General features: G+C 42.0%; 1 protein-coding gene across 1 annotated transcript in view; it reads right to left on the reverse strand.

Moving 5' to 3' along the window:
• Positions 1-8,575: 8,575 nt before the first annotated feature.
• The window catches only part of KPNA3 (karyopherin alpha 3 (importin alpha 4)), a 30,535-nt gene continuing 20,840 nt past the window's right edge, over positions 8,576-18,270 (reverse strand). The window contains exons 11-16 of the mRNA XM_009075928.1: positions 16,768-16,896; positions 15,012-15,116; positions 14,805-14,876; positions 14,543-14,705; positions 13,586-13,680; positions 8,576-11,134 (exon numbers count right to left, since the gene is read on the reverse strand). Of these exons, the coding sequence (XP_009074176.1) occupies positions 11,036-11,134; positions 13,586-13,680; positions 14,543-14,705; positions 14,805-14,876; positions 15,012-15,116; positions 16,768-16,896 (663 nt within the window). The 3' untranslated portion in view covers positions 8,576-11,035. The remainder of the gene's footprint in view (positions 11,135-13,585; positions 13,681-14,542; positions 14,706-14,804; positions 14,877-15,011; positions 15,117-16,767; positions 16,897-18,270) is intronic.

The following is an 18,270-nucleotide window of genomic DNA, read 5'->3' on the forward strand; positions in this document are numbered from 1 at the left end:
GGCAAAAGAAAAATCCTTATGACTTTGTTTCAGGGTCTGCACAAATTTAAATCCTTTGGATTACTGGCCCCAGAGCACACTCTGGCTACTCAAGATTCCTTTTTAGCAGCTTTTCTGGATGCTCAGTCCATCCACTTTGCTATCCCTGACATTGGTTGTCTTAAAGCCAAGAGGAGAAGTTTGGAACAGCAAACTGTTTCTATTTCCCTTTTTTTTTTTTTTTTTTTCCTCAGCAACTAGTATTTATTTTTCACTCTGTTTATAAAGGAGAAGTGTTGCTTGGGAATAGCTTCACTCCCAGGTTTTTTCCCTTACCACCTTTGTATTAATTTGCACCTTGTTTCCAGACTCCATTAGTATTTTCCTACAGCTTCTTCAGGAATCTTTAACTGTCCTGGTCAGTCTTTAGCTGTTAATATGCTCTGCTTTTCTGTGAGACTGAATGTGGTGGCCATGGGCTACATGAAGTGGCAAAAGTGGCCAATGTGTAAGGTTCAGAAAGGACATCTGGTCCAGAACACTCTTAAATCAGATAGCTTGAGGCCTGGTGCAGTGGTTTTGAATGTCTCCAAGGATGGAGGTTCAACAACCCAACACAGAGACACTCTGCTCTGTATTAACCTTTACAGTAATATAATCAGAATCCATAATTGTGCATTAATCTTCCCAGCCACCACTCCATTGAGATGAGGCATAAAGGTAAGTATCTATCCTTGCTTGGAGCTGTCAGAGCAGCCTCCTTGCCCAGTGATTTCAGCTCTTCTAGCCCTTGGACCTCCCATCCCTTCTCTGCTTTGCTGGGATCACTACAGTGGGAGTTCCCTCCATGTCCTGCTGTTTTTTTCAAGGACACCAAGACACTTCAGTCATCTTTCACACTGTGAAAGGGCATAGCCAGTTACTCACTGATCTACTAGCATTTCTGTGGGACTGGTTTTGAAAGCAGCTTCAACAAGCTTTTTTCATTACTATGAAGACAGCACAGATTTCTTCTTTAATTTCTGTCAAGAAGCTTTCCATCCATCTCCAGAAAGAAGGAAAGCAGCAAACTGAAAAAAACCCAACCAAACAGAAGGACAACCAACATTAAAACCATTACAGGAAGGATAATTCACCTTTTCCCCTTCTCTTTACCAGTACAGGAAGGATGACTCATCTTTTCCCTGGTCCCTTCACAACTTCAATGTTTCAGCCAGTCCTTGACACAACACAGTTTCTATTTGCACATTAGCCAATTTCTGCTCTTGGCACCATTCCTTTGTTTTCAGATGGACCTACATGCCATTTGTCCTGCAGTGACTGATAGAGATTCCCTGGTGAGTTTCAGTCTTGCTGAAGGGCTTGAGATTGGAGGGAACCACATGCTCCGGGAGCTGCAGGGCAAGGGCATGAACAGTTGCCAACAAACTATTTAAAGAGGGAACAGGCAGCACGGGATGTGTGAGAGGGAACAGTGACCAGCTGTAACACTGGGAGAAGAGCATTAGGGCAGCAGCCAGAGACCTGGAAAATGCCTGGGGAAAGAAAGGTCAACAAGAATTGTTTTAAAGGCTAAGAAGAGCTCTCTTTACAAATACTTAGGGAAAAAAAATCCAAAGCCCCACTTTTGTTAGGAGACAGCCTGTATAACAAAGTGGAATGTGTTTTCACTTAATACAGCTGACAGCTGTGAATTAATTTCCTCCTCTTAAAGAAACCCTGAAATACCACCTATAAAGATTCACCACGTGTAACTCACTGAGAAAAAAATGAGGAGTAAAACCACATGTGACGCCACCTCTTAAAAAAATCAATACTCCTGCCAAATGGTATTAAAAACCAATAATGCAATAATGATTAAGACAGATGACAAACTATAGTTCAAGGCATTACAGCCTTCAAAGGGTTAATTAACTGGCCTTCATCCAAGCTTCCCAATACTTGGTATTTTCATGATGCATTTGCTTGAGTTGCCACCCTGAGCCTGCCCTCTGAATATTGTTGGAAACACCAGGTGAAGGCTGGCATTGGGTGGTGGCACATCAGTGGTGCATCCATGGTTAGGAGTGCATCATCCCCCCATCTCATACTTCACTCAATGTGACTTGCATAAAATTCCTGCTAAAAGGAAAACAGAAAGAGATAAATTCACCAACTGTTCTGAAAAGAGATAGTGACCCAGACCCGACAAGCACGGCCCTCTCTGCCTGCACCCCTGCCTGCCTCGCTGCGGGCAGACCAGGAGTGCAAACCTCTGCTGCAGGCCAATCTGGACACCTGTTGCCTCCAAAGCTGTAATGCTTTATACTAGACAGGCACCACCAGTGTCTTGTCTGCTAATTGCTGTGAGAAACAATCTCCCCAGAGCTCCCAGAGCTGACAAACTGTTCTTAAATTCTCCCTTAGGCCTCAGATTTTCATTAGGTTTTTTTGGCCTGTGCTGGATAACCACATCTGGATGTAGCAACAAGGTTTTTTTTGCCAACAGGTCACAACTGTTTGCACAAAAAAAGACCCTGCTTGGTGGTCAGTGGCTCTGCAGTAATGCTCTGCTCTGCCTTGAACATAGGAGAGATATTTCCTTTTTAACCAAACAGTGGTAGGGTTGCAAAGCCACTGCTTTCTGCAGTGAGAGAACAAGTTCATCTGGGCCCATGTGAGGTTTGGTAATGGAGAGAAAGAACTTTGGAGAGACCAAACTGGAGGTTTCCTAGGGAAGAAAAATACCAGCCAAGAGCAGAGCCAGAGCCCTCATTTCCTGAGGGTGCATGATCAGGTGAGGGTCTGTTGTAATAAAGACATGAACTCTACACCTCATGATTTTCTGGCTTTTGACAATAGTCCTTTTCTTTGACAATAGCATAAATGAAGACCAATGCTAAAAGTCCAACCCTCAACACAGGCAGTATTTCCAGAGACAGGAGGTTTGTGTCAGTACAGGGCTGGAGCAGGAGTCCAGCACTGCACCAGTTGTAAGGTATCTGCACAGCATGCCTCAGGGAGGAGCTCTCACAAGGATGGAGAAGCAGCTTCTCCCTGTTCCTCGGGGAAGGTCAATAAGGAGGCAAAATATGACATCCTGAGGATGCCCGGTTTCTACAAGAAGGGGTGGAGCTATCACTAGCTATGCAAGGGAAGCTCAGCAAGGAAGAGCAGGTTTTGGACTGCAGACATGGGAAAGCAGTCCTGAGTCTCCAAAGCTGCCCTGGGAGGGATGGGCACAATGTCTGCTGTGCTCCTGAGAAAAAGCAGCTCTGCAAAGACAGCTCATGGGAACAACTGGTAGAATGGGGGACATGTCATGCTGGAGATGTCTGCAGGCAATCCCAGGGCTTCAGGTGATACAGGCACCATGGCCTGGCCCAAAGGTGCTGATTCAACCCCTTGGTTCCCCCTGGGCTTTCTCCCTTAAAGAGACCTCTATACTCCCATGTTTCCACCCTGGGAAGAAGTACTTGTGACTTACTTCAAGGAGATTTCACTCTACCTGTACTAAAGAAAACAGCCTCAGTATATTTGTTCTTTTCTGTACCCTGTCTTCATTCTATGTAATAAAAATGCTCACGTTGCTGACCCAGCACCATCAGCAGAGGTAACAAATGACTTTGCTGTACCCTCCCCCTGCAGAGCTGATGACCCCATTAGCCACCTCCACCACTGCATGGGAGCTTATGTGCTGCTGGTGGCAGGAAAATTGCAGGAGAACAGGTCCTTAGAGCATTAACTCTCCAGGAAAGATGAAGTCCTCAGCTGGATGGAGAGACCAAAAATGCCACAGACTGGCTTATGACAGGCCGTGCCTTACTGCATCCTCAGGGCTGTCCCTGGCTCACTCTGCTTTCGCCTGTCACTTCGATCAGCACTGTGCTGAAACACAGTCCCCTGACTGCCCAGGTCGTGACCACTACTGCTCCAGCCACTCAGAGCATCTCACAGACTCTGCCATCTTCCTCGTGGGAGATGCATCCTAATTGAATTATTTCAGCCTCATTTTGGTGCTGGAACTTAATAAAGCTTCTTGACACTTGCTTGAAGGTGATGTGCCCCAGGAAAGAGCTTATGACAACATACCTGCTGTGAATTTTGAGATAGCACGTTATACCCGTGTACAAGCACTGCACGAAAAGTCATGTCAGCCTTTTATAAGGGGAGAAAAAAAGATAAAATAGCCATATAAATAGTAGATCTTTAAAAGGAAAGAAAGCAAACCAAACAATCAAACCCTAAAAAACAGGGACAGTGCAGGACATTTCAGCTGCAAAACAAAAGCTACATCCAAACCAGGCTGACTTGGTAAAGTCATCAACTGTGGAATCAAGAAAATTAAGAAGGCACTGTCAGACTGTGTGTTTTTGTCATGTCCTGCCCGGATTTTGCTTTATCTATACCTAGATTGGCCCACAGCATTGTGTATTCCCAGCACTGCACATCCCTGTATTCAGTAACAACCCAGTTACTGAATACTGAATACCCAGCACTTCCAGTCTGAGGGAACAAGCCAGAGCTGATGCTGCAGCACACGCTCTGCAACGTAGCTTCGGGACAATGATCTTCCCAAAAACTGTCAGTGTTCCATAAACATTTCATTTGAATATTTAAAGGTTTAGAAGCAGTGAAAATAAAGTAGTTTTTTTAAGCTACAGTATTTTTTCTAGGAGAGTTTGTCATTCCTGGTTGGGTGATGCTCACCTGCACTGCAGAAACAGTCGGTGGGAATCTCGCTGTGCCTTCACACTGGTTTAGCACTTGATGGATTGTAGCCATGGCAGGCTTTGTGTAAGGACAAGAGTTGGTTTTTTTCCCAAATGAGCTGGAAGCAAAAGAAAGTGTTTTTCCCCCTTCCTATCCAAGCTCCTTAGTGGCAGCATCCTGCCTACCACCCTCTCTGGCCTGGGCAAACACCCTTGTCAAGCAGGAAGGACCTGGAAAAAGGTGATTGGGATTGGGACAAGAGCAAACAGCTGATAGGCTCAAGGGCTCTGAGAAATACTTGTAGCAGTATTACTGCAAGAAGCATGAGAAGCAGTCCCCACATTACATCAAGAATCATCATGGACTTCAATAGATTTTAATTTCTAAACATGTAGGAGTTACATTTTCAAATTTTCTGTCCCATCTTTAAGGGCCTAATCTTTCTTCAATTAGATTTAGGCTAATATAGAACTGAGGTCAGTAAAACTTCTGGAGAACTTCAAGAGCTTAAATGCTGACTAAAATACCAAATACAGAGAAAACTGTGACCTCTACAAGAAGTGAATTCTTCCCTTTCCATCAGTTTTTAATAGCACAGACCTCTGGCTGAGCTCCCCTAAAAACACCTCTCTGGATGTCAATACCTGTGCAAAGCTCAGTGCAAACACTTGGCTCTGTGATGCTGACAATGAGGTCGGGTTTAAAACCCCAGCAGTTCCATAGCAGGGAGAGTAGGAACATGCTCCTGCTGCAGAAGCAAGATGCTCCCTTGCTAACTAATCCCCTTGGACTGGGCCTTTTTCTCAGCAAAGGGTTAAACATCTCAGCACAGAGCTCTGAAACACTGAGATTACAGAGCTGGAAGTATTATCTCTAAGTGTCCAGCACATCCAGCTCCTTGTAAGTGTTCACAAAGGAGCCCTTTGGAGGGAAATGTTTCCCTGTGAGATGCAGGCATCAGCATTTTGGCAGCAAGTGAACCAAACATGCAGGAAAAAGGTGGGGGTTTAACCTCTTGGGGTTTTAATTTTTAGTTTTAATATGTGTTCTAAACCAGCAAAGGCAATGGCTGAGAGGTATAAAACATGACAGACAGAGATGCAAAAACTGGAAGATCACTTTCTTTTTAAAGCTACATAATTTTGGATATTTTCTATGTATTTGATTTAAACATGAGAATTTGACAAGGCTCACCCTACACGTATTTCATCCCCTGAGGTTTTCTATGTACTGCCGTGCTTAAAATGACAAAACCTAAGACTATGCAAACCATTCCTAGAGAAACAATGTCATATACTCTCACAACTCCAGGGACAGGGCTAGACCTCACAGCAGTCACTTCTCCCACAGGCTAGGCTCATCATGGCAAGGAGAACAGGAGGACTTCATCCCTTATTTTTCAGTACTATAAAATGCAGGCAGTATCTAGATTTCAGGGAGCACTATCAAGTTGTAGAAGTATGAAATGCAGAGGAAATAGGTGTGAACTGTATTGAACAGAACGGAACAATGATGGGTCTGATCCCAGAGAAAGAGATGCAGCTTCCCCAAGCATTTCCCTGTGTGAACCTAGAACTGAACTTACTGAAGCCACTGGCAACATCTTTCAATTTCATCCTGCCTTTTCATGTGGAAGAATTTTGTATGGGGAATCATCTGACTCCAGAGGGTTAAAAACAAACAAGCAAGCAAAGCCACTAAAGATGATCAGCCTATGACTAAGAGGCAGACATGAACTCCCTTATGCTTCATTTCAGCACATTAAAAAAACCCAACCAGCACAGTTTTCCACAGGACCACACTTAGGAAGGAGGATGGTTGATCCATCTTCCACATGTTTGTGCTTCCCTGGAACCTAGTTAATGTACTGAGCAAACAGAAAACTAACCTTCTCCTGCAGTTCCTCCACTGTGTCCAAGGAAGTCTTCCCTGCAAGGTATCCTTCACAAAACTTGCATTTTTTCTCTGAGGTTGTGGTGACATTCACCTATTTTACAGCTCCAGATGAAGGCAGGGAGCTCCAACCTTCATTTTAAAACAAGAGAATAATGGTATCAATATTCTTAGGTGTGATACACAAGGCTGTGATCTCCTCAACATACTTTTTTAAAACTAAGGTTGGAATAAAACAGCTCTTATGTTCCTTTATAAACTGGGATGCATTTGAACAGGAAGTTGCTCATGGTCCTGCAGCAGCAGCTGGAGATCTCTGGGTCCAGGCCAGCAGCACAGATCAGACCTGCCCTTTACGATTTCTGTGACAGGATGCACACACAAACCAGAGTCAGAAAAGTGGAAAAGCTGCTCCAGTTCCTAACTCCACTTCTTAACAGAAAGCAGTTTTCCTGGGCAGCCTGAGGTAACATCCTGCCCTAAAGCAGACCTGAGCAGCTTGGGCAGCTCCAGCTCACGCTGCCTGCACTGCTGTCTAGTTGACAGTAGCAATCATGACAAACCTCTGCGGCAAAATCCCCCAAGGTTTTGCCTGTTGGAGCCCAGAGTTTTGTACTGTAGTGGGTTGGTTTTTTCCCTTTTCTGCCTGAGAAGAGCTTCCTAATGAGTTGGCATAATTTGTTGTCCTACATATGTTTGAAGAGAAGCATAATTATGCCACAAAAGGGAGCACTTTTAATGCAACAAAACAAGGGACACAATGTAAACGAGCTGCTTTGGTGGAAATGACAAGTTGAAAGACACTCGAAATCAGAGGGCACTATAGATCAGAGCAGAATAACAAAGGGGGCCTGGACCAGCATTCAGCCCACTGAGACTAAATAAAAAAAAAATATAAAAATCTGCCTGTCAGTGGATCTTCTTACCAATTCTGTTTAGCAGATCAAGCAAACAAAATGGAAGTGTCTATATGTAGTATGGGGAACATTAAGATATCCTCTAGGTTTTTTTCTAAGTAAGACATCTCTTAAAATAATGCATTACTCCAACATAGTGTCTTTCAAGTCATCTAGGCAGGGCCTGCTGGTTGCAAAAGCCCAGCCCAATTCATCAGCTGAAAGCTGAAGGAACCAAAGAGATTAAACTGCTTTTGGAAACGGGAGTTAGGTTCTTATGAAATCTCTACCCTTTATATGCCCATGAAAGAACATTTGTAAAGATTTAAATACAGCACTGGAAGCTCATCTCCATCATCACCTGACCATGGGGTGGGAGGTTTCTCCAGGTGACTCAGCCAACTGACACAGAGAAAGGATGGCAAAGCCGTAGTTGAAGGCACAGGCACCTTCAAGCAGTTAGAGAGGTTTCCCTCCACTGATGCTGTCCCATAATTAAAGCAGAACTGTACTAATTAGGAGGCTGCCAGACAATGCAAGTCTCTGACACTCCGGTCTGTGCCTGAGTGGCATCACAACGGGGTTGGGGTCACCTGTGTCTGAGGTGAGAGACGCTGGCCATTCCTCCCAGCTACAGCCAGCCATGGAAAGCCAGGCTCCTGCCAGTTTTGGTGCACACTCCCTCCCAAAGCATAATGAGCAGAAGGAGTTGGGCCCCTTGTGCAGTCTCCCAAGCTTAAAATTAGCGTGGAATCAGCAACCAGCCTAGCACTGGGAGCATGGAAAGGAATGTCTGCAGGCAGATGAAGACTGTGCAAGTTTCTTGACACACTGGTCCACCTTCAAACCAAAGTCTCTATTCAGAAGTCACATGGATCAGCTGCAGCCTACTTACCACAGCCTCCTGTACAGGTTTGGGAAACATCTCCACAAGAAGTATAAAACTGTATCCAAAGTTTCAGAGATGACTGCATTAGCTTACTTTATTCATTCTTGTAACATACTTCAAACTTTGATGCGGAGTTCTGCTAACTAATATCTAGTCAAAGACAAAAACCCCTAAGTCAATCCATGAAGACTAAGCAGTTCCATAACCTTCAAAATAAGTTCTTGAATTTTTTATAGTATTTGATAGCAGCTTTTTATTGGTTACAAAACCTAAGCCCATATACAAAATTAGGAACACATTTAGATGCCTCTTTGAAAGAACGTTTTAGTCTATTTTAACTGATAGTTTAAAAAAATAATAAAAACAATGCAATTTTAAACACTGTTCTGAAAACATAAAAGTGCAGCAATATACTTTGTTTCCTTTATTAACTATGAAATGGTGCAATCCCAATCAAAAGCTGATAAGGTCACAGCAGAAAAAACTGAGCAAATGCTTTGTCCTGCCTTACCCAGTTCTCCGATGTTCACTTTTAATGTAATACATTGAGTGCAAGAAAAGGATCGAATCTTCACAGTAGTGGAAAACTGTTGTCTGAGTATCAATTTGTATGTAATCTCTGGATAACAGTGAGTGCAGGCTGAACCGGGAACCCATCAGTCTACATGGCGTACAGGACACTAAATTGAATTAGAAGGGCGAAATACTTGTCCACAATAACATCTGCTGGAACTCTAATTTCACAAAAACTTTGTGACCTTACCTAACTTTGACTTTTTATTGTTTAGTTTTTTAGCGAACACCACACAGTTTCAAGATTTTAGACTATAATGTGTGAATAGGATGCAGTTACCATATGAAGCTTCAACTCAACTTTTGGGAAAAGAAAAAAGGCACAATGAACTTCAACTCAATTTTATGTGCACAAGAGTTGAAAAATCTGAGCCACCTTAAAGAGAAATTGTTTCTAAAATTTATAAAACCTATAAATAATCAGAGGCCAAACCACTATATTAAAACAGATTATCTAGCAAGTAAAAATCTTGCAGTTTAAACATACGCTTGTATCTGGCTGAGATACAAGACAACTCACTCTTTAAAGTGGCTCCACCTTGGCAGATATATATTTAATGAATGCACACCTGCTATGTGTTGTTCATCAGTGGAAAAACAGCTGATCCACAAAGCTCTGATGGCATCTGTCCTTATCTTCATCACAGTAAATACAACCCACATCCAATAACTAAATTAGTTTAGATTTTTCTATCCCTTCACATCAATGCATTGGGAAATTACACCCAGTAAACAACAGCAACAAAACCAGTTTGTGTGACAGCTTACAGAATCTCAGTTACCGATCTTCGCCCCAGTGATACCGAAATCCCTTTGAAAGCGACTGGGTCAGGCGGTTTTCCAAAAGCAATGACCTCACATACCTTAGAGAAAGTTACTTAATGTGCGCTGCACATCAGGTTTATGCTGAATAACGGCAGCTTCCATACAGCCTCACACAGCAACCAGCTCGTATGGTTTAAATCACGAGTAAGATTTGAGACTAACTTCTGAATTACTCTTCCAATACTCCAAGAATGAAGCTTTTATGACGCTTCTAAGTAGTTGCTGGTTTGTTGCCAACCACATCATCATAAGCACTGGTTACTAAGTAAAAAATAGTTTAAGACTAAATTACAGTAAACATGAAAGCTCCACAGTTTAAACCCAATATAAATCAACCATATCCAATTATCAATTTAAAAGAAAATATATTGACTACTGAAAGTTGAAAGCAAGATTCTTTTAACTAATACATTTTTGGACAGATTTTTTTTTCTACAGTCTGGGATTCTTGCTTTCAGCTTAAACAGAAGTTCAAGTCCATAACAGGTTGTAGCTCAGGTAAAATACCATGCACAGCATTTGATTACTTCAAAACAGCAGGAACACACAGGCTGAAGTGAGTGGTCAAATAGGGCTCGCTGTTCTCAAAAATTAGGTATAATGGCAAAAGCTTTACCAGTCCAAATCTACAGTTCATTCTCCAACCCTGGTTTCTGAGGCAGTTAATGAACACACATCAATTACTGATAGCTGAAGTAGTTTTTTCGTTTGTTTTAAACTTAAGTGTTTAATCAATTGCCAAGTGTTTTAAGTTACTTTTTATTTCAGTTTCACCAATGAGATTCATTTGGCTTGCATTTTCCAATCTATTCTTCCACATAAAGTATATGAAAATATGTTTGTGGAGGATGATGATGGAAGCCCAGAGTAAACTGAGCCCCTGTAGTCTTCCAAAATGTATGCATCATACCAAAGTGTCTTGATCCACAGTGCACCATTTTCCAAAGAAGCTACTTTTCCGTGGAAAGCCAATGTGCCACCACTATGGAATATTCTTAACAAAACTGCAGGTTGCGGTTGTCAGCATGTGGCACCAGGAAAAAGGCAAAAAAAGGTAGTTGGGACTGTTAAAAAGAATTCTGGAACAGTTTAGGAGATCATGCATATGCATTTACAGTCCGTGTGAGAGTGATGTTTGGCAACTGCAGAGTGACCGATACATGGCTTTGCTTTAGAAGCATCAAAACGAAGAGGCGTGTGTGTCTTGGAGCCTTTTGTTTCTTCACTTGGTAGCCACCGGTGGTGCTTCGTACTGGTGTGGGACAGGAGAAGCTGCACATTTCTGAACTTAAAAATTGAATTCTTTTGTCTGAAGGTTGGCCGTTGGGTCGAAGTTGTAAGTACCTCCTTGAGTGGCTTCAGGAATGAGACTGGGATCTTCATCGATCTAGAGAGCACAGCAACAGACACACGTGAGAGGCCGATTCCCTACGCAGTGCAGTACACACAGAAGAGATTCACAAGCCTATGTATTTTCTTTTAAATATTACTGCAATAAAATGAGATCAGCTTTTCCAAATCAATTCCTCAAATATGTTTCAAAAGAGCAACACATCAACTCTGTTCTAATACCATTAGGGAAACAGAAAATTGTAATGGTTAAGGACTGTGCTGCCGTTTGGTCAAAGCAGTTGCTATTTTAGCTGTGCAGCTTAATTTCCAATGCCAATTTTTAGTACTTCTGGAGCTGGCTAATCACTAGTTGTGAATTCCAAAATTAGTTTTGTACTTTCTCCTGGTTTTTTTCAACATGAAAATAACTTTTTATCGGCAGCTGATAAAAATACTTATATAAAGCTTAAAAGAGTTCTTAGTATCTCCTATCAGAATCAGAAGGATTTAGAATGACTAATTTCAGAGCAGTTTTATATAGCTCTCATAAGAGCAATCTGAATTTGGTTTTAAACTAAAAGTGCTTCATTGCTCTATGGATACAGAATGAAAGGCATCAGTGCCCAACATCACCCAGCTTCCTCAGAGCTGCTGGAATTCAGGTACTTACTGCCTCAAGGAACAGCAAGTAACAGTCAGTAGCATCAGCACACACAGCCTCAAACCCTACCCATCCTCCTCCAAACCACCGGCTGCACATGCTCTCGGAGCCTCCTTTGAGATCCTGTGTCATTCTGAAGCAGGCAGGAGTCCTTGTGGGCAGGTCTAAATAGCTTTCTGAGCCCTGGACTTGCAGCTGTGCAAACATCAGAACTGACCCACCTAAACCCTTTGTTTCTCTTTACTTTGGGTGACAATACCTACACTGGGGGAAGAGATTAAGGCCCTTGGTGACAGCAACAATCTGCAGGAGGAAGAGGGGGGCATATCATGCCCATATGAAGATTGAACCTGGCTTGGCAAAATGTTTGTGAACAGATAAATTAGCACTTTTGCCTTCTGCAGGGATACTACAAAGCAATGCTACCTAAGGTCACCTGCCTATAACACAAGGAACTGAAGTCAGGAAGCTGTCAGTGCTGGCCCTGAAGCACATGGCTGTGCATGCAACAGGGCTCAGCAGAGGGGCAGATAGCAGTGCAGGCATATGTAGCAGCCAGCAGCATCTCATGAGAATCTTCGGAAGATTCTGAAGTGACAAAAGTCAGGAATACTCCTGGGCAGTAAATCTTAATCCTGCCAAGCAGGCTAACACAACCAGTCTCTTGTCTCCCTGGAGCAGTTCAGAGATTTTATTTTCTATTCTTTTCACCAGTCCTCAAACAACAAAGGTTATTTACCTACTGCCTGCAAATTTGCCTGGTTGCATGTTTTGACTTTCACCTCCCAGTCATGGAATTTCTACAATTCTGAGTTTCAAAAGTTCCAGAAAACACAGCAACAGTATAAACAATAATCTGAAGTAAAGTCTTGCTCTTGAGTAAAGGAGGCAAATTTGGCCAATCAGGCGTAGATTAAACTGCCTGTAAAAAGTAAATGCACAAAAAAAGGGAGTACTAACCTCAATAAGGATATTTTCCACCCACACCCACTAGACTGTGCTCTTCAGTTAGATAAAAAAGTCTCAGAGTCATTATGGAGACTCCAAGACTGCTCACAGAATCATTAACAAGCATAGGGAATTTTTCACATATCTTAGCTTCTAGAGACTAACTTCTCAATCACATGATGGGCCCCTGAATTGAAAATTACTGATTCCTAAAGTTGGAGCTGGCATCTGGAGAGTTCAATGTCAGAGAAGAACTGAAGACATGGGTCTATTAGGCTGCAGAACTACAGACACCCCCAATGGCCTAGAAAAGATAATTTGTCTTCAAACTGCTTGTTGAAGTGCTTCTCAGGGACTCACAAGCAGCCAGTACCAGGAAGAGGTCAAACCAAATCAACAGGTCAAAATACCTAATCTGGGTGCAAAAAACTATCAGATGGCCTAGACCAATCAGTTGCAGAAAGTGTTAGCAGTTTTGGTAACTCTTTTCAATGCAAAATCCAGACTGAGCAAACACAGAGCTGAAATACAGAAATCTGCCATCTCCAAAGACTGATGCATGAGGAAGTCAAAAGCAGAGCCAGAGAACCATTTAGATTCCAATCACAAGTAATTACATGTCAGTTTGCATGTCAGTGTGACAAAAATTAGGTCAGCATCAATCAATTTATTAGGCAAAAAGCTACAGCAGTCATCTTGATCTTGCTGAAAAAAAGTCCTGGTACTGAGAAACTCTTCAAAGCCCTTCAATTAAGGGAAACTGTACTGAAGAAGCAGCAGGAAAACTGACTTCCAGATAACCTATGCTCATGACAATTGGAACTGAGGAACAATGACAAGTGTACTTACTAAGCTAATAGCACAGCACGGATACTGTTCAGTCTTTAGCATACTTACATCATCACCAGAGAAATACTGGTCTATGATTTCAAATGCTAGTTTATAAATGTCTTCATTCTCATGCTGTTGCAAGGCTTCGATTTTCTCTAACCCTGAATAAAAGAAAATGGAGAAGAGTTTTATAGGCTTAAACTGGAGTTACTGACTACTTTGAAACAAAGACATTACTACTGAACCACAATAGAAAAAAATGTAGCTACACAGCTGCTATCTTTGTCTCTAAGAGGAAAGAGAAGTAGTTGGTGAACTTTGCATGCCATGGAATATTCCATATCATGAATAAAGGATAATGGGATCTTCTCTCTTTTTAGATAAAACTTCCCATATTTAATCTTTTTAGGACTTCTGTCTGCTACATAGCTTTTGGTTTAGCCATTGTGCTTTCTATGTATCACGAAAAGCAAGTGGCTACATTTGTGTGTTGCCTACAAAAAGTCTCACACCAAGAGCAGCTAAAACACTAGTCCCATTTTCAAACTGGATATGGAATAACACAAGGGAAAAGCTTCCAGTATATTATATTCTTCAGTATCTCTTCACTACAATACATTAACTAGCAAGTGTTACAACCTGGACTGCAATATCAAAGAGACACCTTGTACTTCTTTGCTCAGCAATGAAATTATGACCCTAAAACTGCTTCCAAGGCAATGAACTAGAGCAAGAATTGTGCGTTTTACCACAGGGCAAAGTATGTGCAATTATTAACTGAAAAGAAGGACAATTCTCATTTAAACCTAAAAAATACCTAAGCTACAGAAACCTCCTTCAACAACTGCCTCTACATCACCATCTCCAGACTGAACTAAATAGAAGTCCTTTTTGTCATTACAAAAGTCTCACTTGTTTATTCAAATAGCCCATCGTAAATAATACTGCAGTAAAGACCAACAGCAGTAAGGGGAGGACAGAATAATACCCAACAAATTTTTTAACAGCCTAGTAAGCTCTTACCTCCACACTCTTCTATAATTTCAGCTATTGTGCTAGCCTCATCACCAGCCATTATCAGGATGTTTTTCAGGCCATCCAGCACCACCTGTACCACTTGAGAATCCTTTACTGAGAGCAGATTGCAGAATGGTGGGATTACGTTTTGCTGTACAAGGTATTCAACCTAAATAATTAAACAAAAAAGGGCTTTCAACACTGTGCTTCTTAGAAATGGCTGCATGTGCAACGCTTTAGTGGCAACTTGACATCCCACTGCACATACCTGATCTTTTCTCCCACTTATTGTCAAATTGCTAATTGCCCAAGCAGCTTCCTTTTGTGTTCCAAAGTCCCCCTGAAAAACACAATTAATAGCTCATTAAAATCGGCATGGAAACATCTGCCAAACTTATTATTAAAAATCACAAACTCCTCGTGTCAGATTTATAAAAAGAGGATGACAACTTGCATAGCTGATGGTTTGACTGACCTTAGCCAGCTGGTGTATGATCATAGGGATTAGCCCAGCATCTATTACAGCCTGAACTTGTTGCTGGTTTCCTGCTGTGATATTGGAAAGGAACCAAACTGCTTCCTACAATGGGACAAAACAAAAAAAGCAAAACACTTAAAAAATAGTCCACAGATGAAAAAAACAACCAAACCAAACCAAGCCACCTCAAAACCTAAAATCATACTATGGTCAATCACTGAACAGCTTCCTCCGCAGCAGCATATCTAGCACACCAACTTTTATTACACTGTGAAAGCCAAACGTGCAGAGAATCAATGTAAAACTGATACAATTAATTCACAGGGTCAGATTGTTACTCACACAAGGAGTATCTCCATGCATCAGGAGCAATACTGACTTAAACCTTAAATTCACTTTGCACTGCTGCAGTCACAGACATGCTTTAAACTTTTGATCAGTTTTGCAAAGAAAATAGGAAAACTGGTAAAGCCTCATTAAAAAAAGGGACTTATCCTGTAATCCTACAACTGACAGCTCAGTAGTAGTTTTCTGTGCTGACACAAGGAAGACTAACTCCATTTCTTTCTGGAACATGAAGTGGAACTCACATAGCTCATTCAAGTATCAGACAGGACTCTCTGTCCTGTGACTTCACTCAGCAGTTACTCCTTCAGCTGGTTCATCCACACAGCTAGCATCTATCACTTACAAAGGGGGTTGCTTGTCAAAGCAATCCAGAACATCTTAAAAAGGCTCCAGTCTTAAGACAAACAGAAGTGGCAGGCAGCCAACTAGGAAGCACCACAGGAAAGAAACACACTGGGTTCTCATTTTTTCAGGGATGAGCATCTTGCTTTTATTTCTATTTGCCCCTTACAACATACACTTGAAACAAAACTCCAAGTATTTCTAGACTCCTCTTACACAAAAATAATTCCTTTCTTGGCATTCAAAAGAGCTCTTCATCATTCTTTGGTGAGAGCTAGGAGGGCAGGCAGAAACAAATCACATCAGTTTGAACTGTCAAAGATAACTTCTTCAGAGCTCTTGACAGTTTATGGGGCCTGAAGAAACAGACACACCTCTCAATGCTACACTAAGTTGGGGAATCATGTAAGCTGAACAAAAAAGCCTCCTCCTCAGCCAGCCCCATTTTTGCAGTGGAAGATGGCACAATGGTTAAAAAAAAAAAGAACTAATGTGAAATATATTCTCTCTGGAAAAGAAGGCATGAACACTTTCCTTCATCAAACTCTCCCTATTCCAACCAGTCCTTGCAGCAGTGAAGTTATTTCTGCCAAAAGGAAGGAGAAGAAATGCAGGGGCAGTTTTCAGAAAAGGACAGTGGTACACCCTCCTTCCTTGAAGGTGAAGATGAACAAGAAAACAAACTTCACTATGAAAAGGTGGAGTGGAAAAACTTGGATCAGCCTTATGCAACTCACTGGACTCAATCAAAAGTAACAGTCTTTAGTTGTGAAAAACTGTAACTGAAGTTAGCCAGTTACTTGCATTGCAAATGAAGAATGTATCACACTCCAAAGCAAGGCCCAGCAGTCCTAGAAATCACAAGCCATCGACATCAGCCATCCTCATTATCACTGTTCGGTTTCAGCCCGAATTAAGCATCAGCCTCAAAGGCTGCACGTTTATACAAAATTGCTCACATGCTGGAAATAACAGCTGTATGAAATTCTTCTGTAATACTGCACACACTACTGCTTTATTTCTCAAACATAAAAATATTAAGTTAGGAAGAAACAAATCATACCTTGTTTATCTTCTCTTTTGGATGCGTCAGGAGATTTGGGAAATAAGACAAAACATCACAATTGAGAACAACTTGTGTCTGTTCATCAGTACCAGTTACTATGTTGCCTACTGCTCTCAGTGCTGCTGTCTGAATATCCAAAGTGGGAAGGAAAAAAAATTGCATGTTAAAGACATTGCTGTTGCTTATGCTAAAACAAAGATCATTTTAAGATGTCTCGTTATAAAAACACTTTGCAAAATACAATTTAGTCCTTCAGCCTCTGAGCTACATCACAAAAATGGGTACTGTTTCATCAAAAGAGAAACACACAGTACAGCACCAAATAAATGCACTACAGCTCAACTCAAACGGTGCAAAGATTTGAAATTACGAGAATATTAAAACAAGATAAGATTAATTAATCATGTATCTGATCTGAGTTACAGCTGCATTAATGGCTTTCAGGTTCTGTGTCTGCCAAGGTTGCTCACTTCTCCATTCAGTTCTCCACTAGGGCATGCAAAACCCCACAACTACTTCTCTTCTGACTCTCAGATGACTTTCAGAAATGGACTTTGTATCTTTATATATTGGTCAGTAAATGCTTTACAAGTGACAGAATACTGGAGAGACTCCTTTTCATCAGGTGAACTGGTCTGACAAATTTCAAGACAGCCAAGTCTCATCCAAAGTACAAACTAAACACACACATCCAACGCACAGATACACAAAAAACCTCCCCACTGCAATGGGTGGCTTATAAAAACCTAGGACACATTAACTAACTTTAGTTGCCCTCTGTCTTCGAAACTAATCATGCAAGCTCAGTAAACCTACCTTTCATAGATAATTACAAATTTACTTTACTAAAAGGACTCAGCATCTGCAAGTATTTCACCATTCATAGAATCATAGAATAGTTTGGGTTGGAAGGGACTGTAAAGTTCCACTCCCCCTGCCATGGGCAGAGACACCCTCCACTAGACCAGGTTGCTCTGAGCTTCAGCCAGCCAGAGCAAGGTGTTCCTTGAACACCTCCAGGAATGGGGTATCCACAAGTTCTCTTGGCAACCTGTTCCAGTGCCTCACCACCCTCACAGCAAAGAACTTCTTTCTAATATCTAATCTAAACTTACTGTCTTTTAGTTTGAATCCATTTCACCTTGTCCTGCCTTCGCATCCTCTTGTAAAAAAACCCCTGTCTTTCTTGCAGGTTCCCTTCAGGTGCTAGTTAGGTCATACTGAAGACTTCAGGCTGAACAAACTCATTTCTCTCTGCCTTTCCTCATAGGAGAGGTGTTCCATCCCTCTAAATCAACCCTGTGACCCTCCTCTGGACTTGCTCCAACAGGTCCACGTCCTTCCTGTGCTGGGGCCCCCAGAGCTGGGTGCAGTACTCCAGGTGGGGTCTCACCAGAGCAGAGTAGAAGGGCAGAATCACCTCCCTCAGCCTGCTGCCCATGCTGCTGTTGATGCAGCCCAGGACACAGTTGGCTTTCTGGGCTCACAGTGCACATCCAC

Source organism: Acanthisitta chloris, unplaced genomic scaffold, assembly GCF_000695815.1.
Source record: "Acanthisitta chloris isolate BGI_N310 unplaced genomic scaffold, ASM69581v1 scaffold18405, whole genome shotgun sequence".
In the NCBI taxonomy this organism is placed as follows: Eukaryota; Metazoa; Chordata; class Aves; order Passeriformes; family Acanthisittidae; genus Acanthisitta; species Acanthisitta chloris.